Source organism: Bombina bombina, chromosome 12 (genome assembly GCF_027579735.1).
Source record: "Bombina bombina isolate aBomBom1 chromosome 12, aBomBom1.pri, whole genome shotgun sequence".
NCBI lineage: Eukaryota > Metazoa > Chordata > Amphibia > Anura > Bombinatoridae > Bombina > Bombina bombina.
Window position 1 is genome coordinate 38251572 of NC_069510.1, and position 27147 is coordinate 38278718.

The 27147-nt window shown below is 38.9% G+C and overlaps 1 protein-coding gene across 2 annotated transcripts in view; it reads right to left on the minus strand.

Moving 5' to 3' along the window:
* Window positions 1-27147, minus strand: part of RABL6 (RAB, member RAS oncogene family like 6) — a 169799-nt gene that overhangs the window by 70361 nt on the left and 72291 nt on the right. For both annotated transcript variants that reach the window (XM_053695822.1, XM_053695821.1), the window contains exons 5-8: window positions 24487-24539; window positions 21746-21837; window positions 20775-20915; window positions 3841-3946 (exon numbers count right to left, since the gene is read on the minus strand). In XM_053695822.1, the coding sequence (XP_053551797.1) occupies window positions 3841-3946; window positions 20775-20915; window positions 21746-21837; window positions 24487-24539 (392 nt within the window). The remainder of the gene's footprint in view (window positions 1-3840; window positions 3947-20774; window positions 20916-21745; window positions 21838-24486; window positions 24540-27147) is intronic.

Here is a 27147-nt window from a genome sequence, read left to right on the forward strand (position 1 = left end):
TAATGTGTCCTCCCTTTAACACTTCTAGATTAACGCTTTACCTTTCCTATATTTACAACAAGATTAAAAGACACTGTGCCGCCATAAATTAACAAATACCGTAACCCCCTTGGCATTCAGGGGGTTAAACCAATTACTCTGCTCAGTTGCCTATTAACCTTCTAGTGCGGCACTACTCTCTGGGCAGAAATGAGTTAACAGTCTCATATTCCGTATACAAATAAATAAGTCAGGTTGATCCTGTATCAGTTCTCAGCAGAATCGTTTTACATTAGCAGTTACGGTTTCAGCCTTAAGGGCAGAGAATGAGACAGAAAGGGTAGGATGAAAAAGAGAAAAAAAAGTCCTCAACGCTAGCTGCTGTCAATTTCAACAAGCCGATCGCCAGAGAAAGAGAGTGTGAGCATTTAATTAAACCCTATTAACTGGTACGGCGAAAAGTGAATCATCCTATATGATACGTCTGTATATTTTAGTTTATTGGTAGCAATACTTGTCGTGCAAAAACAAAAAATGGCATGCATAGCAACCCCTGGACGTCATGCTGCCTACAAGCTCATTTTGTTTAGAAGATTAGAACCACTTTGGTTACAAACTATAAAGAAAAGTATTGCCACCCCCTTTTTAGTGCTGTGATATTTACAATACGGTAGATAATCACTACGCTAGAGATAAAGTCACAGAATTCAGTTTAAAGGAACAGTCTACATTAGAATTTTTATTGTTTTAAAAGATAGATAATCCCTTTATTACCCATTCACCAGTTTTACACAACTTTTTACCTCTGTGATTACCTTGTATCTAAGCATCTTCTGACAGCCCCCCTGATCACATGACTTTTTATTTATTATCTATTGACTTGCATTTAGTGCTGTGTTGTGCTAAATCTTAAATAACTTCCCAGGCGTGAACACAATGTTATCTGCATAGCCCACATGAACTATCAGTCTCCTGTTGTGAAAAGCAAATACAAAAGTATGAGATTAAGAGGCTGTCAATAGAGCCTTTGAAACAGGCAGACATTTAGAGGTTTAAATGTTCTAAAGTATATTAATCTTACAATGTTGGTTGTGCAAAGCTGGGGAATGGGTAGTAAAGGCGTGGTCTATCTTTTAAAACAATAACAATTTTGGTGTAAACTGTCCCTTTAAGTACAAAGAAAAAGGCTAAGAGTAAAGATTGCAGTGGAATGATTATGACATATACCGGCGTACCTCAGAGATATTGCGGATTCGGTTCCAGACCACCGAAATAAACTGAATATAGCAATAAAGTGAGTCACACTCATTTTTATGGTTTCCCAGTGCGTATAAAAATTATATTTACACTATACTGTAGTCAATTAAGTGTGCAATAGCATCGTCTAAAAAAACAATGTACTTATCTTAATTAAAAATAATTATTAATTAAAAAAAATGCTAACAATAATTTTAGCTTTCAGTGAGTCATAATCCTATTGCTGGTGATGTGTGTATATATATATATATGTATTTATGTGTATATGTGTGTATATATGTGTATTTATGTGTATATGTGTGTATATATGTGTATTTATGTGTATTTATGTGTATATGTGTGTATATGTGTGTATATGTGTGTATATGTGTATTTGTGTGTGTATATATGTTTATTTATTTATGTGTGTATATATGTGTGTATATGTGTATTTATGTGTGTATATATGTGTATTTATGTGTATATGTGTGTATATATATATATATATATATATGTGTGTGTGTATATATGTGTATTTATGTGTATATGTGTGTATATATGTGTATTTATGTGTGTATATATGTTTATTTATGTGTATATGTGTATTAATGTGTGTATATGTGTATTAATGTGTGTATATATGTGTATTTATGTGTGTATGTGTGTATATGTGTATATGTGTGTATATATATGTATTTATGTGTATATGTGTATGTGTGTATATATATGTGTATTTATGTGTATATGTGTGTATATATGTGTATATATGTGTATATGTGTGTATATGTGTACTTGTGTGTGTATATATGTTTATTTATGCGTGTATATATGTGTGTATATATGTGTGTGTGTATGTGTGTATATGTGTGTATTTATGTGTATTTATGTGTGTATATATGTTTATTTATGTGTATATGTGTGTATTAATGTGTGTATATATGTGTATTTATGTGTGTATTTATGTGTATATGTGTGTATATGTGTATTTATGTGTATATGTGTGTATATGTGTATATATATATATATATATATATGTGTATTTATGTGTATATGTGTGTATATATATGTATATGTGTGTATATGTGTATTTATGTGTATATATGTGTATTTATGTGTATATATGTGTATATATGTGTATTTATGTGTATATGTGTGTATATATATGTATTTATGTGTATATGTGTGTATATATGTGTATATGTGTGTATATATATGTATATATGTGTATTTATGTGTGTATATATGTGTGTATTTATGTGTGTATATATGTGAATTTATGTGTATATGTGTGTATATATGTGTATATGTGTGTATATGTGTGTGTATATGTGTGTATATATATGTATATATGTGTATTTATGTGTGTATATATGTGTGTATTTATGTGTGTATATATGTGAATTTATGTGTATATGTGTGTATATATATGTATTTATGTGTATTTATGTGTGTATATATGTGAATTTATGTGTATATGTGTGTATATGTGTATTTGTGTGTGTATATATGTGAATTTATGTGTATATGTGTGTATATATGTGTATATGTGTGTGTATATGTGTGTATATATATGTATATATGTGTATTTATGTGTATTTATGTGTGTATATATGTGTGTATTTATGTGTGTATATATGTGAATTTATGTGTATATGTGTGTATATATATATATATATGTATTTATGTGTATATATGTGTATTTATGTGTATATGTGTGTGTATATGTGTATATGTGTGTATATGTGTGTATATATATGTATATATGTGTATTTATGTGTGTATATGTGTGTATTTATGTGTATATATATATGTGAATTTATGTGTATATGTGTGTATATGTGTGTATATATATATGTATTTATGTGTATTTATGTGTGTATATATGTGTATTTATGTGTATATGTGTGTATATATGTGTGTATATGTGTGTATATATATGTATATATGTGTATTTATGTGTATTTATGTGTGTATATATATATGTATATATGTGTATTTATGTGTATATATATGTGAATTTATGTGTATATGTGTGTATATGTGTGTATATATATGTATATATGTGTATTTATGTGTATATATATGTGAATTTATGTGTATATGTGTGTATATATATATGTATTTATGTGTATTTATGTGTGTATATATGTGTATTTATGTGTATATGTGTGTATATATGTGTATATGTGTGTATATTTGTGTGTATATGTGTGTATATATATGTATATATGTGTATTTATGTGTATATATGTGTGTATTTATGTGTATATGTGTGTATATATGTTAGAAAAATTGTGCCGACAGACTTGCTTGATACAGGGTTGCCACAAACCTTCAATAAAACAAGATATGCCTGTACATATAAATTCTAGCTATTAAAATACTGACAGAGCTTTTAAATCTTCGTGATTGGCTTGATCCTGTGTTTTCATTGGACCCCAATAAAGCGGTTTGACTTCCTATGTTCCCTGAGTATTTTCCATTGAGCCATTCACTTGGGAATTACGTATTGCACTATTGTGGATATCTTCTTTCAGAATTTTAAAGAGGAAAGAAAAGTGTACAAAGAATCCCCTGAAGACCTACGCCCCTTACTGTACAAGCATTCTACATATGAAATCTTACCTGAAGCTGCAGGAAAGGGATGTTAAAAAATTTGTACAAATATTTCAGTCCAAAGCTATTCTTCATAGAAGATTCAGCGTAACGGATGTAGGAGGAACCAGGGCGTCTGTTGAAAAAAGAAAAAAAAAGGAGATAATTATCTAAACTAACACAGAAATCATGAAGACCCCGTACTCTAAAGAAAATGGTATACCGCATAGGAATGTGTATACCACGCCACTTTAGGTCACGTGAGTCAGCTGCTGGAGGGGTGTTGCGCTCAATGTGCATGCGCAAGAGGCCCAACCTCCTCCAAACAGCTGATGTAAACAATGGGTCGAGGAAATATATGGCCAGTAATCATAATTTATAGAGGCTAATAGCCTTCACTGCGGTCACCACACACCCTCACCTTCCCTACCCCACCGGAATAAAATATTGGAGCAGTCACCGGACTTCATTGAAAAATATAGCCTTTATTCCAAACATAAGTTTCAAAATGTTTTGGTGTCAACTGATACCTATTTCAGCAAGTCGGTGGCGCACAATGGATCACAGAGAAGGGCCGTGTGCGCATGCGCATTGCAGATTACGGTCCATAGAATCCTGCGACCCGTTGTTATCTAATAACGCTCCTTAAACAGATGTTTGGAGGAGGTTGGGCCTCTTGTGCATGCGCATTGAGCGCCACACCCCTCCAACAGCTGATTACACGTCACCGGAAGTGACGTAGTATACACATTCCTATGGTATACATGTTACTTTAGAACACCGGGATTCACAGGAAATAATAATTAAAAAACTCAAAGGAATGGAGAGAAATCATGGAAAAAAAATTGGTTCTATTTTTGAGCATTACATTGTAAATGTAGGTGTCTTTTGTTCACATCCCGAATCTCGCATAGCTAAATAATCAGAGCTCAAGCTAAAATTTGACTTTCTAAAATTCTGAGACCTCACAGTACTGATGAGACTTCTTACATAATCTCATCAGAGTCGAGAGTTTTGGATCACTGGTCCTAAGTCATATTGCAATGTATTTTTATTATGCAATTATTGAATAGGCAATTCTACTGTATTTTATGATCATTTAACCAAAACAGTGGCAAAAACAGAATTTATGCTTACCTGATAAATTACTTTCTCTTGTTATGTATCGAGTCCACGGATTCATCCATACTTGTGGGATATTCTCCTTCCCAACAGGAAGTGGCAGAGAGAGCACCCACAGAAGAGCTGTCTATACAGCTCCTCCCTTAGCTCCGCCCCCCCCAGTCATTCGACCGAAGGCTAGGAAGAAAAGGAGAAACTATAGGGTGCAGTGGTGACTGAAGTTTTTAAAATAAAAACAGAATTTATGTTTACCTGATAAATTACTTTCTCCAACGGTGTGTCCGGTCCACGGCGTCATCCTTACTTGTGGGATATTCTCTTCCCCAACAGGAAATGGCAAAGAGCCCAGCAAAGCTGGTCACATGATCCCTCCTAGGCTCCGCCTACCCCAGTCATTCGACCGACGTTAAGGAGGAATATTTGCATAGGAGAAACCATATGGTACCGTGGTGACTGTAGTTAAAGAAAATAAATTATCAGACCTGATTAAAAAACCAGGGCGGGCCGTGGACCGGACACACCGTTGGAGAAAGTAATTTATCAGGTAAACATAAATTCTGTTTTCTCCAACATAGGTGTGTCCGGTCCACGGCGTCATCCTTACTTGTGGGAACCAATACCAAAGCTTTAGGACACGGATGAAGGGAGGGAGCAAATCAGGTCACCTAAATGGAAGGCACCACGGCTTGCAAAACCTTTCTCCCAAAAATAGCCTCAGAAGAAGCAAAAGTATCAAACTTGTAAAATTTGGTAAAAGTGTGCAGTGAAGACCAAGTCGCTGCCCTACATATCTGATCAACAGAAGCCTCGTTCTTGAAGGCCCATGTGGAAGCCACAGCCCTAGTGGAATGAGCTGTGATTCTTTCGGGAGGCTGCCGTCCGGCAGTCTCGTAAGCCAATCTGATGATGCTTTTAATCCAAAAAGAGAGAGAGGTAGAAGTTGCTTTTTGACCTCTCCTTTTACCGGAATAAACAACAAACAAGGAAGATGTTTGTCTAAAATCCTTTGTAGCATCTAAATAGAATTTTAGAGCGCGAACAACATCCAAATTGTGCAACAAACGTTCCTTCTTTGAAACTGGTTTCGGACACAGAGAAGGTACGATAATCTCCTGGTTAATGTTTTTGTTAGAAACAACTTTTGGAAGAAAACCAGGTTTAGTACGTAAAACCACCTTATCTGCATGGAACACCAGATAAGGAGGAGAACACTGCAGAGCAGATAATTCTGAAACTCTTCTGGCAGAAGAAATTGCAACTAAAAACAAAACTTTCCAAGATAATAATTTAATATCAACGGAATGCAAGGGTTCAAACGGAACCCCCTGAAGAACTGAAAGAACTAAATTGAGACTCCAAGGAGGAGTCAAAGGTTTGTAAACAGGCTTAATTCTAACCAGAGCCTGAACAAAAGCTTGAACATCTGGCACAGCAGCCAGTTTTTTGTGAAGTAACACCGACAAGGCAGAAATCTGTCCCTTCAGGGAACTTGCAGATAATCCTTTTTCCAATCCTACTTGAAGGAAGGATAGAATCCTAGGAATCTTAACCTTGTCCCAAGGGAATCCTTTAGATTCACACCAACAGATATATTTTTTCCAAATTTTGTGGTAAATCTTTCTAGTTACAGGCTTTCTGGCCTGAACAAGAGTATCGATAACAGAATCTGAGAATCCTCGCTTCGATAAAATCAAGCGTTCAATCTCCAGTCAGCTGGAGTGAAACCAGATTCGGATGTTCGAACGGACCCTGAACAAGAAGGTCTCGTCTCAAAGGTAGCTTCCAAGGTGGAGCCGATGACATATTCACCAGATCTGCATACCAAGTCCTGCGTGGCCACGCAGGAGCTATCAAGATCACCGACGCCCTCTCCTGATTGATCCTGGCTACCAGCCTGGGGATGAGAGGAAAGGGCGGGAACACATAAGCTAGTTTGAAGGTCCAAGGTGCTACTAGTGCATCCACTAGAGCCGCCTTGGGATCCCTGGATCTGGACCCGTAGCAAGGAACTTTGAAGTTCTGACGAGAGGCCATCAGATCCATGTCTGGAATGCCCCACAGCTGAGTGACTTGGGCAAAGATTTCCGGATGGAGTTCCCACTCCCCCGGATGCAATGTCTGACGACTCAGAAAATCCGCTTCCCAATTTTCCACTCCTGGGATGTGGATAGCAGACAGGTGGCAGGAGTGAGACTCCGCCCATAGAATGATTTTGGTCACTTCTTCCATCGCTAGGGAACTCCTTGTTCCCCCCTGATGGTTGATGTACGCAACAGTTGTCATGTTGTCTGATTGAAACCGTATGAACTTGGCCCTCGCTAGCTGAGGCCAAGCCTTGAGAGCATTGAATATCGCTCTCAGTTCCAGAATATTTATCGGTAGAAGAGATTCTTCCCGAGACCAAAGACCCTGAGCTTTCAGGGATCCCCAGACCGCGCCCCAGCCCATCAGACTGGCGTCGGTCGTGACAATGACCCACTCTGGTCTGCGGAATGTCATCCCTTGTGACAGGTTGTCCAGGGACAGCCACCAACGGAGTGAGTCTCTGGTCCTCTGATTTACTTGTATCTTCGGAGACAAGTCTGTATAGTCCCCATTCCACTGACTGAGCATGCACAGTTGTAATGGTCTTAGATGAATGCGCGCAAAAGGAACTATGTCCATTGCCGCTACCATCAACCCGATCACTTCCATGCACCGAGCTATGGAAGGAAGAGGAACGGAATGAAGTATCCGACAAGAGTCTAGAAGTTTTGTTTTTCTGGCCTCTGTTAGAAAAATCCTCATTTCTAAGGAGTCTATAATTGTTCCCAAGAAGGGAACCCTTGTTGACGGGGATAGAGAACTCTTTTCCACGTTCACTTTCCATCCGTGAGATCTGAGAAAGGCCAGGACGATGTCCGTGTGAGCCTTTGCTTGAGGAAGGAACGACGCTTGAATCAGAATGTCGTCCAAGTAAGGTACTACAGCAATGCCCCTTGGTCTTAGCACAGCTAGAAGGGACCCTAGTACCTTTGTGAAAATCCTTGGAGCAGTGGCTAATCCGAAAGGAAGCGCCACAAACTGGTAATGTTTGTCCAGGAATGCGAACCTTAGGAACCGATGATGTTCCTTGTGGATAGGAATATGTAGATACGCATCCTTTAAATCCACCGTGGTCATGAATAGACCTTCCTGGATGGAAGGAAGAATAGTTCGAATGGTTTCCATCTTGAACGATGGAACCTTGAGAAACTTGTTTAAGATCTTGAGATCTAAGATTGGTCTGAACGTTCCCTCTTTTTTGGGAACTATGAACAGATTGGAGTAGAACCCCATCCCTTGTTCTCTTAATGGAACAGGATGAATCACTCCCATTTTTAACAGGTCTTCTACACAATGTAAGAATGCCTGTCTTTTTATGTGGTCTGAAGACAACTGAGACCTGTGGAACCTCCCCCTTGGGGGAAGTCCCTTGAATTCCAGAAGATAACCTTGGGAGACTATTTCTAGCGCCCAAGGATCCAGAACATCTCTTGCCCAAGCCTGAGCGAAGAGAGAGAGTCTGCCCCCCACCAGATCCGGTCCCGGATCGGGGGCCAACATTTCATGCAGTCTTGGTAGCAGTGGCAGGTTTCTTGGCCTGCTTTCCTTTGTTCCAGCCTTGCATTGGTCTCCAAGCTGGCTTGGCTTGAGAAGTATTACCCTCTTGCTTAGAGGACGTAGCACCTTGGGCTGGTCCGTTTCTACGAAAGGGACGAAAATTAGGTTTATTTTTTGCCTTGAAAGGCCGATCCTGAGGAAGGGCGTGGCCCTTACCCCCAGTGATATCAGAGATAATCTCTTTCAAGTCAGGGCCAAACAGCGTTTTCCCCTTGAAAGGAATGTTAAGTAGCTTGTTCTTGGAAGACGCATCAGCCGACCAAGATTTCAACCAAAGCGCTCTGCGCGCCACAATAGCAAACCCAGAATTCTTAGCCGCTAACCTAGCCAATTGCAAAGTGGCGTCGAGGGTGAAAGAATTAGCCAATTTGAGAGCATTGATTCTGTCCATAATCTCCTCATAAGGAGGAGAATCACTATCGACCGCCTTTATCAGCTCATCGAACCAGAAACATGCGGCTGTAGCGACAGGGACAATGCATGAAATTGGTTGTAGAAGGTAACCCTGCTGAACAAACATCTTTTTAAGCAAACCTTCTAATTTTTTATCCATAGGATCTTTGAAAGCACAACTATCCTCTATGGGTATAGTGGTGCGTTTGTTTAAAGTGGAAACCGCTCCCTCGACCTTGGGGACTGTCTGCCATAAGTCCTTTCTGGGGTCGACCATAGGAAACAATTTTTTAAATATGGGGGGAGGGACGAAAGGAATACCGGGCCTCTCCCATTCTTTATTAATAATGTCCGCCACCCGCTTGGGTATAGGAAAAGCTTCTGGGAGCCCCGGCACCTCTAGGAACTTGTCCATTTTACATAGTTTCTCTGGGATGACCAACTTGTCACAATCATCCAGAGTGGATAATACCTCCTTAAGCAGAATGCGGAGATGTTCCAACTTAAATTTAAATGCAATCACATCAGGTTCAGCCTGTTGAGAAATGTTCCCTGAATCAGTAATTTCTCCCTCAGACAAAACCTCCCTGGCCCCATCAGACTGGGTTAGGGGCCCTTCAGAGATATTAATATCAGCGTCGTCATGCTCTTCAGTATCTAAAACAGAGCAGCCGCGCTTACGCTGACAAGTGTTTATTTTGGCTAAAATGTTTTTGACAGAATTATCCATTACAGCCGTTAATTGTTGCATAGTAAGGAGTATTGGCGCGCTAGATGTACTAGGGGCCTCCTGAGTGGGCAAGACTCGTGTAGACGAAGGAGGGAATGATGCAGTACCATGCTTACTCCCCTCACTTGAGGAATCATCTTGGGCATCATTGTCATTATCACATAAATCACATTTATTTAAATGAATAGGAATTCTGGCTTCCCCACATTCAGAACACAGTCTATCTGGTAGTTCAGACATGTTAAACAGGCATAAACTTGATAACAAAGTACAAAAACGTTTTAAAATAAAACCGTTACTGTCACTTTAAATTTTAAACTGAACACACTTTATTACTGCAATTGCGAAAAAACATGAAGGAATTGTTCAAAATTTATCAAATTTTCACCACAGTGTCTTAAAGCCTTAAAAGTATTGCACACCAAATTTGGAAGCTTTAACCCTTAAAATAACGGAACCGGAGCCGTTTTAAACTTTAACCCCTTTACAGTCCCTGGTATCTGCTTTGCTGAGACCCAACCAAGCCCAAAGGGGAATACGATACCAAATGACGCCTTCAGAAAGTCTTTTCAAAGTATCAGAGCTCCTCTCACATGCGACTGCATGCCATGCCTCTCAAAAACAAGTGCGCCACACCGGCGCGAAAATGAGGCTCTGCTTATGCTTTAGGAAAGCCCCTAAGGAATAAGGTGTCTAATACAGTGCCTGCCGATATTATTATATCAAAATACCCAGATAAAATGATTCCTCAAGGCTAAATATGTGTTAATAATGAATCGATTTAGCCCAGAAAAAGTCTACAGTCTTAATAAGCCCTTGTGAAGCCCTTATTTACGATCGTAATAAACATGGCTTACCGGATCCCATAGGGAAAATGACAGCTTCCAGCATTACATCGTCTTGTTAGAATGTGTCATACCTCAAGCAGCAAGAGACTGCACACTGTTCCCCCAACTGAAGTTAATTGCTCTCAACAGTCCTGTGTGGAACAGCCATGGATTTTAGTTACGGTTGCTAAAATCATTTTCCTCATACAAACAGAAATCTTCATCTCTTTTCTGTTTCTGAGTAAATAGTACATACCAGCACTATTTCAAAATAACAAACTCTTGATTGAATAATAAAAACTACAGTTAAACACTAAAAAACTCTAAGCCATCTCCGTGGAGATGTTGCCTGTACAACGGCAAAGAGAATGACTGGGGTAGGCGGAGCCTAGGAGGGATCATGTGACCAGCTTTGCTGGGCTCTTTGCCATTTCCTGTTGGGGAAGAGAATATCCCACAAGTAAGGATGACGCCGTGGACCGGACACACCTATGTTGGAGAAAATATACTACCTGTCTTAAACAGACAGGGTGGGCCGTGGACTCGATACATCACAAGAGAAAGAAATTTATCAGGTAAGCATAAATTCTGTTTTCTCTTGTAAGATGTATCAAGTCCACGGATTCATCCATACTTGTGGGATACCAATACCAAAGCTTTAGGACACGGATGAAGGGAGGGACAAGACAGGTACCTTAAACGGAAGGCACCACTGCTTGTAGAACCTTTCTCCCAAAAATAGCCTCCGAAGAAGCAAAAGTATCGAATTTGGAAAATTTGGAAAAAGTATGAAGCGAAGACCAAGTCGCCGCCTTACAAATCTGTTCAACAGAAGCCTCATTTTTTAAAGCCCACGTGGAAGCCACTGCTCTAGTAGAATGAGCAGTAATTCTTTCAGGAGGCTGCTGGCCAGCAGTCTCATAAGCCAAACGGATGATGCTTTACAGCCAAAAGGAAAGAGAGGTAGCCGTAGCCTTTTGACCTCTCCGTTTACCAGAATAAACAACAAACAATGAAGATGTTTGACAGAAATCTTTAGTTGTTTGTAAGTAGAACTTTAAAGCACGAACCACATCAAGATTGTTCAACAGACGTTCCTTCTTTGATGAAGGATTAGGACACAGAGAAGGAACAACAATCTCCTGATTGATATTCCTATTAGAAACAACCTTAGGAAGAAACCCAGGTTTGGTACGCAAAACCGCCTTGTCTGCATGGAAAACAAGGTAAGGTGAGTCACACTGTAAAGCAGATAACTCAGAAACTCTTCGAGCCGAAGAGATAGCTACTAAAAACAAAACTTTCCAAGATAGAAGCTTAATATCTATGGAATGCATAGGTTCAAACGGAACCCCTTGAAGAACTTTCAGAACCAAGTTTAGGCTCCATGGTGGAGCAACAGGTTTAAATACAGGCTTGATCCTGACCAAGGCCTGACTAAATGCTTGAACGTCTGGAACATCTGCCAGACGTTTGTGTAAAAGAATAGACAAAGCAGATATTTGTCCCTTTAAGGAACTAGCTAATAATCCCTTCTCCAATCCTTCTTGGAGAAAGGACAAAATTCTAGGAATCCTAATCTTACTCCATGAGTAACCCTTGGATTCACACCAACAAAGATATTTGCGCCAAATCTTATGATAGATTTTCCTGGTGACAGGCTTTCTAGCCTGAATCAGGGTATCAATGACCGACTCAGAGAAACCACGCTTTGATAGAATCAGGCGTTCAATCTCCAAGCAGTCAGACGCAGAGAAATTAGATTTGGATGCTTGAACGGACCTTGGATTAGAAGGTCCTGCCTCATTGGCAGAGTCCACAGTGGAACAGATGACATGTCCACCAGGTCTGCATACAAAGTCCTGCATGGCCACGCAGGAGCTATCAGAATCACTGAAGCTCTCTCCTACTTGATTCTGGCAACCAGACGTGGGAGGAGAAGAAACGGTGGAAATACATAAACCAGATTGAAGGACCAGGGCACTGCTAGAGCATCTATCAGTATCGCCTGGGGATCCCGGGACCTGAACTTGTAACGAGGAAATTTGGCGTTCTGTCGGGACACCATCAGATCCAATTCTAGTGTGCCCCATAGCTGAGTCAGCTGGGCAAACACCTCCGGATGGAGCTCCCACTCCCCCGGATGAAAAGTCTAACGACTTAGGAAATCCTCCTCCCAGTTCTCTACCCCTGGGATATGGATTGCTGAGAGATGGCAAGAGTGATCCTTCTAACTGAGAATCATCTATTGCAGTATTTTTAAGTGCTAAAATAGGCTCTTTATAATTTATAGACATATCAGTGCAAGTGGGACACATTCTAAGAGGGGGTTCCACAATGGCTTTTAAACTCATAGAACAAGGATTTTCCTTGGTGTCAGACATGTTAAACAGCCTAGTAATGTAATAAGCAAGCTTGGAAAACACTTTAATCAAAGTAAATAACACTTTAAACAAAAACGGTGCTGTGCCTTTAAGAGAAAAAAAGCTGCACAAACTCTGCAAAACAGTGTAAAAAAGCAGTAAACAAAACAAAATTTTTACAGTAGCATCATAAAGCCTTAGTAACTTTGCACCACTATGCAAATAAACAATTAACCCTTAATGTAAAAACCGGATTGAAAAAACTTCAAAACCGGTAAAATAACGTTCAGCACCTTGCCACAGCAGGAACGACCTACCTGCCCTTTAGGAACGATTTGTGGGGAAAAAAACCTCTTTACAGCCCTCAAATACAGCAGGAACCTCTGGAGAAGTAGCTGGATGCTTCTGAGGTAAAGAAACTAGGCCCCTCCCACCTCACTCGATGTTATGGGGCCTAAAAGAAACAGCACAGAGTGTTTCTTAAACTAGCCATGTGGGCTAATAACCCTTAAACAAGCCACAAGCCACAAAGACCCCTTAAAGTCACTCAAAAAACGTTATATTTGCAATTGAACCAAAAACATAATTTATGTAAGAACTTACCTGATAAATTCATTTCTTTCATGTTAGCAAGAGTCCATGAGCTAGTGACGTATGGGATATACATTCCTACCAGGAGGGGCAAAGTTTCCCAAACCTTAAAATGCCTATAAATACACCCCTCACCACACCCACAATTCAGTTTAACGAATAGCCAAGAAGTGGGGTGATAAGAAAAAAGTGCGAAAGCATATAAAATAAGGAATTGGAATAATTGTGCTTTATACAAAAAAATCATAACCACCACAAAAAAAGGGCGGGCCTCATGGACTCTTGCTAATATGAAAGAAATGAATTTATCAGGTAAGTTCTTACATAAATTATGTTTTCTTTCATGTAATTAGCAAGAGTCCATGAGCTAGTGACGTATGGGATAATGACTACCCAAGATGTGGATCTTTCCACGCAAGAGTCACTAGAGAGGGAGGGATAAAATAAAGACAGCCAATTCCTGCTGAAAATAATCCACACCCAAAATAAAGTTTAATGAAAAACATAAACAGAAGATTCAAACTGAAACCGCTGCCTGAAGTACTTTTCTACCAAAAACTGCTTCAGAAGAAGAAAATACATCAAAATGGTAGAATTTAGTAAAAGTATGCAAAGAGGACCAAGTTGCTGCTTTGCAAATTTGATCAACCGAAGCTTCATTCCTAAACGCCCAGGAAGTAGAAACTGACCTAGTAGAATGAGCTGTAATCCTTTGAGGCGGAGTTTTACCCGACTCGACATAGGCATGATGAATTAAAGATTTCAACCAAGATGCCAAAGAAATGGCAGAAGCTTTCTGGCCTTTTCTAGAACCGGAAAAGATAACAAATAGACTAGAAGTCTTTCGGAAAGACTTAGTAGCTTCAACATAATATTTCAAAGCTCTAACAACATCCAAAGAATGCAACGATTTCTCCTTAGAATTCTTAGGATTAGGACATAATGAAGGAACCACAATTTCTCTACTAATGTTGTTGGAATTCACAACTTTAGGTAAAAATTCAAAAGAAGTTCGCAACACCGCCTTATCCTGATGAAAAATCAGAAAAGGAGACTCACAAGAAAGAGCAGATAATTCAGAGACTCTTCTGGCAGAAGAGATCGCCAAAAGGAACAAAACTTTCCAAGAAAGTAATTTAATGTCCAATGAATGCATAGGTTCAAACGGAGGAGCTTGAAGAGCCCCCAGAACCAAATTCAAACTCCAAGGAGGAGAAATTGACTTAATGACAGGTTTTATACGAACCAAAGCTTGTACAAAACAATGAATATCAGGAAGATTAGCAATCTTTCTGTGAAAAAGAACAGAAAGAGCAGAGATTTGTCCTTTCAAAGAACTTGCAGATAAACCTTTATCTAAACCATCCTGAAGAAACTGTAAAATTCTCGGAATTCTAAAAGAATGCCAAGAAAAATGATGAGAAAGACACCAAGAAATATAAGTCTTCCAGACTCTATAATATATCTCTCTGGATACAGATTTACGAGCCTGTAACATAGTATTAATCACAGAGTCAGAGAAACCTCTTTGACCAAGAATCAAGCGTTCAATCTCCATACCTTTAAATTTAAGGATTTGAGATCCTGATGGAAAAAAGGACCTTGCGACAGAAGGTCTGGTCTTAGCGGAAGAGTCCACGGATGGCAAGAGGCCATCCGGACAAGATCCGCATACCAAAACCTGTGAGGCCATGCCGGAGCTATCAGCAGAACAAACGAGCATTCCTTCAGAATCTTGGAGATTACTCTTGGAAGAAGAACTAGAGGCGGAAAGATATAGGCAGGATGATACTTCCAAGGAAGTGATAATGCATCCACTGCTTCCGCCTGAGGATCCCGGGATCTGGACAGATACCTGGGAAGTTTCTTGTTTAGATGAGACGCCATCAGATCTATTTCTGGAAGCTCCCACATTTGAACAATCTGAAGAAATACCTCTGGGTGAAGAGACCATTCGCCCGGATGCAACGTTTGGCGACTGAGATAATCCGCTTCCCAATTGTCTATACCTGGGATATGAACCGCAGAGATTAGACAGGAGCTGGATTCCGCCCAAACCAGAATTCGAGATACTTCTTTCATAGCCAGAGGACTGTGAGTCCCTCCTTGATGATTGATGTATGCCACAGTTGTGACATTGTCTGTCTGAAAACAAATGAACGATTCTCTCTTCAGAAGAGGCCAAGACTGAAGAGCTCTGAAAATTGCACTGAGTTCCAAAATATTGATCAGTAATCTCACCTCCTGAGATTCCGAAACTCCTTGTGCCGTCAGAGATCCCCACACAGCTCCCCAACCTGTGAGACTTGCATCTGTTGAAATTACAGTTCAGGTCGGAAGCACAAAAGAAGCCCCCTGAATTAAACAATGGTGATCTGTCCACCACGTTAGAGAGTGTCGTACAATCGGTTTTAAAGATATTAATTGAGATATCTTTGTGTAATCCCTGCACCATTGATTCAGCATACAGAGCTGAAGAGGTTGCATGTGAAAACGAGCAAAGGGGATCGCGTCCGATGCAGCAGTCATAAGACCTAGAATTTCCATGCATAAGGCTACCGAAGGGAATGATTGTGACTGAAGGTTTCGACAAGCTGAAATCAATTTTAGACGTCTCTTGTCTGTTAAAGACAGAGTCATGGACACTGAATCTATCTGGAAACCCAGAAAGGTTACCCTTGTCTGAGGAATCAATGAACTTTTTAGTGAATTGATCCTCCAACCATGATCTTGAAGAAACAACACAAGTCGATTCGTATGAGATTCTGCTAAATGTAAAGACTGAGCAAGTACCAAGATATCGTCCAAATAAGGAAATACCACAATACCCTGTTCTCTGATTACAGACAGAAGGGCACCGAGAACCTTTGTAAAAATTCTTGGAGCTGTAGCTAGGCCAAACGGCAGAGCCACAAACTGGTAATGCTTGTCCAGAAAAGAGAATCTCAGGAACTGATAATGATCTGGATGAATCAGAATATGCAGATATGCATCCTGTAAATCTATTGTGGACATATAATGCCCTTGCTGAACAAAAGGCAAGATAGTCCTTACAGTTACCATTTTGAACGTTGGTATCCTTACATAACGATTCAATATTTTTAGATCCAGAACTGGTCTGAAGGAATTCTCCTTCTTTGGTACAATGAAGAGATTTGAATAAAACCCCATCCCATGTTCCAGAACTGGAACTGGCATAATTACTCCAGCCAACTCTAGATCTGAAACACAATTCAGAAATGCTTGAGCTTTCACTGGATTTACTGGGACACGGGAAAGAAAAAATCTCTTTGCAGGAGGTCTCATCTTGAAACCAATTCTGTACCCTTCTGAAACAATGTTCTGAATCCAAAGATTGTGAACAGAATTGATCCAAATTTCTTTGAAAAAACGTAACCTGCCCCCTACCAGCTGAGCTGGAATGAGGGCCGCACCTTCATGTGGACTTAGAAGCTGGCTTTGCTTTTCTAGAAGGCTTGGATTTATTCCAGACTGGAGATGGTTTCCAAACTGAAACTGCTCCTGAGGATGAAGGATCAGGCTTTTGTTCTTTGTTGAAACGAAAGGAACGAAAACGATTATTAGCCCTGTTTTTACCCTTAGATTTTTTATCCTGTGGTAAAAAAGTTCCTTTCCCACCAGTAACAGTTGAGATAATAGAATCCAACTGAGAACCAAATAATTTGTTACCCTGGAAAGAAATGGAAAGTAGAGTTGATTTAGAAGCCATATCAGCATTCCAAGTTTTAAGCCATAAAGCTCTTCTAGCTAAAATAGCTAGAGACATAAACCTGACATCAACTCTGATAATATCAAAAATGGCATCACAGATAAAATTATTAGCATGTTGAAGAAGAAGAATAATTTTGTGAGAATCATGATCTGTTACTTGTTGCGCTAAAGTTTCCAACCAAAAAGTTGAAGCTGCAGCAACATCAGCCAATGATATAGCAGGTCTAAGAAGATTACCTGAACACAGATAAGCTTTTCTTAGAAAGGATTCAATTTTCCTATCTAAAGGATCCTTAAACGAAGTACCATCTGACGTAGGAATAGTAGTATGTTTAGCAAGGGTAGAAATAGCCCCATCAACTCTAGGGATTTTGTCCCAAAATTCTAATCTGTCAGACGGCACAGGATATAATTGCTAAAAACGTTTAGAAGGAGTAAATGAATTACCCAATGTATCCCATTCTCTGGAAATTACTTCAGAAATAGCACTAGGAACAGGAAAAACTTCTGGAATAACCACAGGAGATTTAAAGACCTTATGTAAACGTTTAGAATTAGTATCAAGAGGACCAGAATCCTCAATTTCTAAAGCAATTAGTACTTCTTTAAGTAAAGAACGAATAAATTCCATTTTAAATAAATATGAAGATTTATCAGCATCAATCTCTGAGACAGAATCCTCTGAACCAGAAGAGTCATCAGAATCAGAATGATGTTCATTTAAAAATTCATCTGTATAAAGAGAAGTTTTAAAAGATTTTTTATGTTTACTAGAAGGAGGAATAACAGACATAGCCTTCTTGATGGATTCAGAAACAAAATCTCTTATGTTATCAGGAACATTCTGAACATTAGATGTTGATGGAACTGCAACAGGTAATGGTACATTACTAAAGGAAATATTATCTGCATTAACAAGTTTGTCATGACAATTAATACAAACAACAGCTGGAGGAATAGCTACCAAAAGTTTACAGCAGATACACTTAGCTTTGGTAGTTCCAGCACCAGACAGCGATTTTCCTGAAGTATCTTCTGACTCAAATGCAACGTGAGACATCTTGCAATATGTAAGAGAAAAAACAACATATAAAGCAAAATTGATCAAATTCCTTAAATGACAGTTTCAGGAATGGGAAAAAATGCCAACGAACAAGCTTCTAGCAACCAGAAGCAAAGAAAAAATGAGACTTAAATAATGTGGAGACAAAAGCGACGCCCATATTTTTTAGCGCCAAATAAGACGCCCACATTATTTGGCGCCTAAATGCTTTTTGGCGCCAAAAATGACGCCACATCCGGAACGCCGACATCTTTGGCGCAAAAGAACGTCAAAAATGACGCAACTTCCGGCGACACGTATGACGCCGGAAACGGAAAAGATTTTTTGCGCCAAAAAAGTCTGCGCCAAGAATGACGCAATAAAATGAAGCATTTTCAGCCCCCGCGAGCCTAACAGCCCACAGGGAAAAAAAGTCAAATTTTTAAGGTAAGAAAAATAATTGATTCAAGTGCATTATCCCAAATATGAAACTGACTGTCTGAAAATAAGGAATGTTGAACATCCTGAGTCAAGGCAAATAAATGTTTGAATACATAAATTTAGAACTTTATAAACAAAGTGCCCAACCATAGCTTAGAGTGTCACAGAAAATAAGACTTACTTACCCCAGGACACTCATCTACATGTTTGTAGAAAGCCAAACCAGTACTGAAACGAAAATCAGCAGAGGTAATGGTATATAAATAAGAGTATATCGTCGATCTGAAAAGGGAGGTAAGAGATGAATCTCTACGACCGATAACAGAGAACCTATGAAATAGACCCTGTAGAAGGAGATCACTGCATTCAAAATAGGCAATACTCTCCTCACATCCCTCTGACATTCACTGCACGCTGAGAGGAAAACCGGGCTCCAACCTGCTGCGGAGCGCATATCAACGTAGAATCTAGCACAAACTTACTTCACCACCTCCATAGGAGGCAAAGTTTGTAAAACTGAATTGTGGGTGTGGTGAGGGGTGTATTTATAGGCATTTGAAGGTTTGGGAAACTTTGCCCCTCCTGGTAGGAATGTATATCCCATACGTCACTAGCTCATGGACTCTTGCTAATTACATGAAAGAAACGTTTTTTTCCTATCAGTGTCACCAGTAACTATGAGCCCTTTATGCAAGCTTGGATTACTCTTTTACTGAATACAGCTTACCCTTCCCTCATGGGGATATTGTCAGCCTTTTCTAGAAATAACACAGTCTGTATAGAAAAAAATAGACTGAACATACCTTAATGCAGTTTAGCCTGCAAACTGTTCCCCCAACTGACGTTTTCCTGTACTCTTCAGCCCTTATGAGAACAGCAGTGGATCTTAGTTACAAAATACTAAGATCATCATCCTCCTTGCAGAAATCTTCATCCCTTTTCTGCCAGAGAGTAAATAGTACACACCGGTAACATTTAAAATAACAAACTTTTGCTTGAGAAAATAAAAACTAACATTTTTGTCACCACATTCACTTTGCCCTTCCTAGCAGTTAAGCAGGCAGAGAGAATGACTGGGGGGGGGCGGAGCTAAGGGAGGAGCTGTATAGACAGCTCTGCTGTGGGTGCTCTCTCTGCCACTTCCTGTTGGGAAGGAGAATATCCCACAAGTATGGATGAATCTGTGGACTCGATACATCTTACAAGAGAAATATTAGTAAAATAAAGTTGGTTTGTTGTTAAAAGTTTTAGTTTTCCAGGGCTGTGAGTGTAAATGAGCACAAAACATGCAGAGGGAAGTCAGCAATGAGGGATCAGTATACTCTTCAGCAGGTGATCTGGGGCATATATGTGTTGTGCACCCCAAATGACTGGGGGAGGAATGGGTGTGGATGAACAATGCTATCCAGCTTGGAGAGAACATTCAAATTTCTCCTCTGCAAGAGGTTATAGTGCTCTAAAACAAAGGGGGGGGGGGTGTAGCACAAGAGTACACAATGTTATCCAGTAGGAAGAAAAGCCTGGAATGTGGGTGCATAATACCCTCTGGCTGGGTGTAGGAACTTCTGTGATGAGGGTGTGCAAATATCTTAAGCAGGTAGGAGGATTTGAATCCATGGTGCACAATGTTTTCTACATAGGAGGATCCTCTGAGGTGAGGGTACAAAATGTTCTTCAGGTGAGCAGGGGGGCCTAGGGTGAGCACAAACTATGGTGAAGGTGCACAAAGCTATTCAGCTTGGAGGGACACTGGGGTGAGGGTGTACAATATTCTCCAGCTGGGAGGGTAAACTATAGTTTGGTGCACACGTGTGAAGTGGGGCACAAGTTTGAAGATACACAATGCTCTTCAGATGAAAGGTGGACCTGGGATGAGGGTGTGCAATAACTTCCAGCTGGGAGGGCATAATAGGGTGAGGGTGCATAATGCTATCCAGCTGTGAGGAGCCACAATGTTCTCCAGGGTGTGGTAAATGTTGAGGTTGCTCAAAGCTCTAAGAAGGTGGTGGGATATATTGTGCAATGCTCTATAGGGGGAGATCTTACACAAAAGCAATAGAGGATTTAAAGCTCTTACTAACCGGTTCAGGTTCTGAATGCACTCTCTGACATCATCAGGCAGAATGACCCGATGCTCTCCCATGTCCCGGTGATTTCCTAGTACACACACCGGCACATGGCTGGGGACTTTGGGAAGCTCCCTCAGGATGTAGTTAAATGTCCTAAACACAACAGAGGGAACACATTTACACCTTTACTTAAATCATTAAACCAGTGAATGTATTCTTTAGCATATACTTATTGCTTTTTAAAAAAAAAAGTTTAATAACCTACGTAATTTCCATTGTGGTTATATTAGTCTACTCTGTGTGGCCATTGATTTGTCTACTTTAAAACCTCTCAACCCTCCCCCTGAATGTAGGAGCTGCTGTTAAGGTTTCTAAGAAGTTCTTTGATAATCTGAATTGTTATACCTCGTTCATATATGCATATAGTTTGCTCTCCCAGATACATACCCAATACTTTTTACGGAAATGTGGTTGCTAATGTCTTCAGTCCTTGGCATAGCCTATTTTTAATGTTTAAATAAAAGCACACCGCATCTTTCATAACTGGTAGGCTCCCTTCCCAAGTTTCAATATCACCTGAGTGGGACATAACTTGTATTTATTCATTGGGCAGTACTTGTTGGTTCAGATTTGGTATGATCTTGTCTCTGTTCATGTCATAATATTTTGTTTTCATAATAATACCTAACCCTAAAAAATCCCATTTTCTTTTGGAAGTATATTTACAAACAAGCCAAAGCGTGGTCTAGCAACATGCTATATGGGATAAAACTGAGGATTGATTTCAACAAAGGATTGTACTTATGCGTGTACTAACATCTGTACTGTTAGTTGCAATTTCTCTTACTTATGTATAACTCCTCAATAAAAAAAATAAAAAAAAATTAAAACCTCTTAACCAATTATAAATTGTATGCCCCTTATCAGAGTGTTATGGGACAAAAGACAACAGTGAGTGACAGATCAGCTTCTGACGCACGTACCACTGCTTGGTAATGTCAAACATCATTATTACGCCATTGCAATTCTTGTACACGTCAAGGAATTCTGCATCCAACGCCATATCCGAGTCCCCCTAGAAGTAAACAAATTTTCCATGAAATAAAGATTACTTTAGCAACAGAGAACAGTTCATTACAAATTGCATAAAAGCACATTTTTTGCATATATTATATATACGACGTCTGAAAATCTCCACTACTTAAAAAGACACTAAACACCTTGATATTTTAATATACAAATTGCAGTTATGTGTAATGAAAGTTTCCAATATAATTTCAATATTTATTTTGCCCATTTTCATGTAATTTAGCTCTGACAATTGAGCATTTTCTAATTTTCAGAATTTGAAATGCCCCTGCTGGCTTATCATGGCTAACCATGCTACATATCTATCCCTAATTGCCTTAAATTGTTAACGACTGCAAAACAAACCACCTTATACAGTACTAACTTTATAACGGTGACTAGCATTGTTGTCTGCAGAATAAAGCCCAGATTGGCTCCTTCCAAACAGGCAAAAATAATTGCAGTAAAAAAAAAGATGTTAACTTGTTTTAAGAACATCAGGGGGCCGAATTATCAAGCTCTGAACAGAGCTTGATGCCCCTGTTTCCGCGCAAGCCTTCAGGCTCGCCGGAGACAGAGGTTATGAAGAAGCGGTCAAAAGACCCCTGCTCCAAAACTTGTCCGCTGCCTTTGAAGCTGCAGTCTTCAATCCGCCCGATCCTATACGATCTGGCTAATTGACACCCCCTGCTAGCGGTCGACTGGCTGCAAATCTGCAGGGGGCGGCATTGCACAAGCAGTTCACCAGAACTGCTTGTGCAATGATAAATGCCGACAGCGTATGCCGTCGGCATTTATCGATGTGCGGTGGACATGATACGCTACACCGTATCTTGTCTGTCTCCACTGTAATAAATTGGCCCCTAAGGCTTGGCTCCCAAATAAATTACAAACTTATTAATTAAACACCTCTTGCTTTTGTGTAAAAACTGGGCTTGTCCCACGTTTCCCAGAGAGGCCAAAAGGAACCTGCAAACGTTGCAAACCAGACACATTTAGCAAATTGCAGCATTATGAAAATCTACGTTACAACTTTTTCATTTTGGCCTCTCTAGGGAATGTGGCAAAAGCATACACAAGAGGTGTTTAACCCTTTAAGGATCAACGATGTACCCTGCATGTCACTGGTCTTACAAAGGAGCTTGTTTTTTTTTATGGTGCGATCTAGCCGCCAGCAGCAGCAAGACAACGCTATTTCAGGAGGCTTGCAGGAGGGAGGAAGATCATAATAGCGCAGTCTTGCCGCTGCCAGTGAGACACGCAATATTATGAGCTGAAAAACCCTTAAAGACCAGCAACGTACGGGGTACATCGTGGTAGTTAAAGGGACATTATACACCCCCAAAAATACAAAGAAGATAAAGTTTGTCATCGACATGTATTATTAATTTTGCTGCTAAAGGTCCTAAAAATTATGATAAAGTTTGAAGTGATGTCACTACATAAGAATACATCCGTAATATGACTAGGCTACAGGGCAAGCATTTGTCCCACACTCCCTAGCTAGTACAAGCCCTGCAGGGACAGCTGTGAGCGCTATGCACGATTCATAGGGATAATGAAAGGTTTGTGCTTTGAACATTTCAACAGTTCTTCACAGCTAGAGGGCTTATGTTCATGTGTGCCATATAGATAACATTGTGCTCATGCACATGCACTGATTGGCTAAAATGCAAGTCTGTCAAAAGAACTAAAATAAGGGGGTAGTCTGCAGAGTCTTAAAAAGTATATTAATATAACTGTGTTGGTTATGCAAAACTAAGGAATGGGTAATAAAGGGATAATCTCTCTTTATAAACAATAAAAAAAAATCTGGTGTAGACTAGTCCTTTAAGATTTTTTTTTTTATTCATATAGAGCAGTATTTCTAAACGCCAGTCCATAAGTTCCCCCAACAGGACAGATTTTAATGATATCTTAAATAGAGCACAGTTGAAATAATCAGATAATCAGTAACCACGGTTACTAACCTGCTCTCAGCCTTTTTCTGATCATTTCACCTGTGCTTTAGTTAAAATATCGTAAAAATCTGGTCTGCTAGTGGTTGAGAAACACTGAAATAAAACATACAATTTTAAACAACTTTCAATTTAGCTGTAGCATCAAATTTGCTTTGTTCTCTAGATATCCTTTGCTGCAGAGCATACCTTGGTAGGCCCACAAGCAGCAATGCACTACTAGGAGCTAGCTGCTGATTGGAGGCTGCACATATCGGCTTGTTGTCCCTGACGCGCCAGATGTGTTCAGTTAGCAACCAGTTAGCTGCTCCTTAGCCTACTCTTTAACAAAGGATGCCAAGTGAACAAAACAAAATAGATAATAGAAGTAAATTGCAAAGTTGTTTAAAATTTCATGCACTATCTGAATCATGAAAGTTTCATTTTGACTTTAATGTCCCTTTAACTTGTGAATTTCCACTAGTCCTGGATTAATTATAAACTGCAGCAGATGGGTATGACATTAGGATTTTTTCCTACTTTTAATAATGAACTAGAAACAATTTACTCCTGACTCAAACTATAGCAACCCCCGCCCCAGCCATCTGTAGACAAATAAAATACAATAAATCCAATATATAAAAAAAACATAAATAAAAGTAACGTATGCTGCACATATCCTACGTGGCACAAATATATTTATAAAAAATTCTCTTTACCTCTTGAGGTTCATTTTCCATCTTCAGAGAGCTCTTCTCCTTTTTCGATTTACCTGAAGAACAAAAAATAACGGAATTAAGGCTCCCAATAATCACTAATACATGGGGGCAAATAGAGAATTACGTAATGTGTAAAACACTGAGGGCTAGATTAAGTTGAGCGATTTACGCTTCAATCCTTACCGCAATCTCAGAGCTGTGGTTAACTGTTTTCCAAAACTAAAAAGTTGTGCAAAACACATCAAAAATACATTACAAAGTGAAGTTACACTCATAATAACACTATCTAATAAATATAATTTATTAAAAATATTGCACACAAAAGTAACAAGGACTTAAAGATATGAGGTCTTGGGTGTTAGAAAAAAAACAAAGGACTTTAACATTGAGATACATATATACACGTCTAAATATGTATTTGTATGTATAAACAGTTGATATGTTTAACTATGTATTTACTGTAAATATTTCACATTCCAATGTTCTATGTATTTATAAATAGATATTTTTATATATATATATATATATATATATATATATATATATATATATATATATATATATATATATATAAGAGAAGGAACTTGCACTCGCTGGATTTTAGAAAAAGGTGCTTTATTTAGCACAACAAGAAAATGTGACGTTTCGGGGATCAATCACCCCTTCTGATGAAGAGGTGATTGATCCCAGAACCGTCACATTTTCTTGTTGTGCTAAATAAAGCACCTTTTTCTAAAATCCAGCAAGTGCAAGTTCCTTCTCTTTTATACAATTCTCTGCCTGCACCCTGGCAGATGCCATTTAAGTGAGATTTCGCTTTTCCTGCTTTATTGCATATATAAATGCGATCGTGATTTTCGAATTTCAACTTTAAGACCGATTTGGGTTATCGCTGAAGAAAAAATGAAAATCCTAGAGGAGTTTTCGCTATAGTGAAAATAAAAAAATACCGTTCCACTTGAAATCTAGCCCTGAATAATTTATAACAATCCAGTCCGTTTCATTTCACCCCTATGGACAAGACAAGTGTTTATCGCACTATTTCTAAATTCCAGCAAATATAAATTCTGTTACGTGTCATTGTTCCACTGCTCAATCACAGCACAACAGAAGAGGTATTCTTTATTTCACCAGTAATAGTTAAACAGTTTTTATTTTTTAGTTGAGATCATTTTGATTCTGCAGAAGAGTATATTTTAATTAGGCACGTGCATTTGGATCATTTGCGATGATCCGAATGTGTAAGAAGGCGGCCGATCATAGCATTCGGCGCTTTTTGGTGCCGTATTTCTTCTTGTGAAAGTGCAACCCACTAAGATCTATGAAAATCAAGATCTTAGTGTGGTCTTTCACAAGAAGAATATGGCACCGAAAAGAGCCAAAACGCTGTGACCGGCCACCTTGTTACGCATTCGGATCATTAGAAAATATGCAAATGCACGTGCCTAATTTTAACCTATTTCAACAAAAGTAAACTTATTAGCACTTTCAGATATAATGTAATATAACCTGATTAACTATGCATGGTAAAACAACTTGGCAATATACTTTCATTTGTTTGTTCTCCTTTTTATGTCATTTAAATCTAAAATTGTGGATTTTTCCGTCCTGAAAAGTGAAAAAGCACATTCCACAAAGCATAACCTTGCCACATATGCGTCCCTAATTTACAGCTTATCTTCTCACTTCTGCTAAAGCCATACAATGGATATTTTGTTAACAAAATGACAGAGGCAAGACCTGTCTCTTCCAGAGTCAAGTCCAGATTGGCTCCTCCAAATTAGGAAAGTGATGGTGGAGTTTTAACATTAAAAAAAACCAAAGGCAGTAAGCAAGGTGTTAAATTGTTCTAATAATGTTCAGATTCTGCTGATGTGTTAATCTGTTCAAAGAGTGCAGAAAAATGTAATTGCAAGGTGTTTACTGTCCCTTTAAGTCAAACTTATTCTTATTATAAAAGTAATACACATTTTCCCCTTAAAATGTCAAAATGTTTAGTAATCATCAGTACATGTGGGTTAGAAATCCTTTTAAAAAGGCACTGATAACAGTAATTTCATGGTAAGAGATGGCAAGAAAAGTCTGTAATGCATTGCATGCAAAATCAATAGTAGCACTCTCCTACCGCCACTGGGAGAGTAAGTAATAAAACACATTTCTCTAACTATTGGGCTTTGGTATAAACAGAGATAAGGAAGCATGTGTGTATATAACGTGATAAAATAAGCAGATATGATATCCTTGCAAGATCAGCTCATTTAATAGGTTGTGGTATAAAAAACAACAACAACAAACCAAACTATTTCATATATGAAAATAAAGATAAATGAGCAACGTCTCATACATTTTCTACTCTGTTGTTGGTATAAAACGTTACTGGAAACAAATTAAGGGAAAAAACAGCTTTACCATACACTGTCCCTTTAACATAAGTACATAGCTATCATTTGGATTAAACGGAACTTCTCTTTTGAACGCTCGTGTAATTGTTGCATAACTGGCCTTAGCAAACAATTAAAACAATTATCTAACATTCACCGGATCGGACGTGAAAAATCTTGCAGGCATTAGAAGCACTGCAAGATCTCTAATAAGATTAATTTTGCTATACTTGTCTAAGGGGTGTTATCTGCACTTACAAATTCTCATTGTTTTGAAACT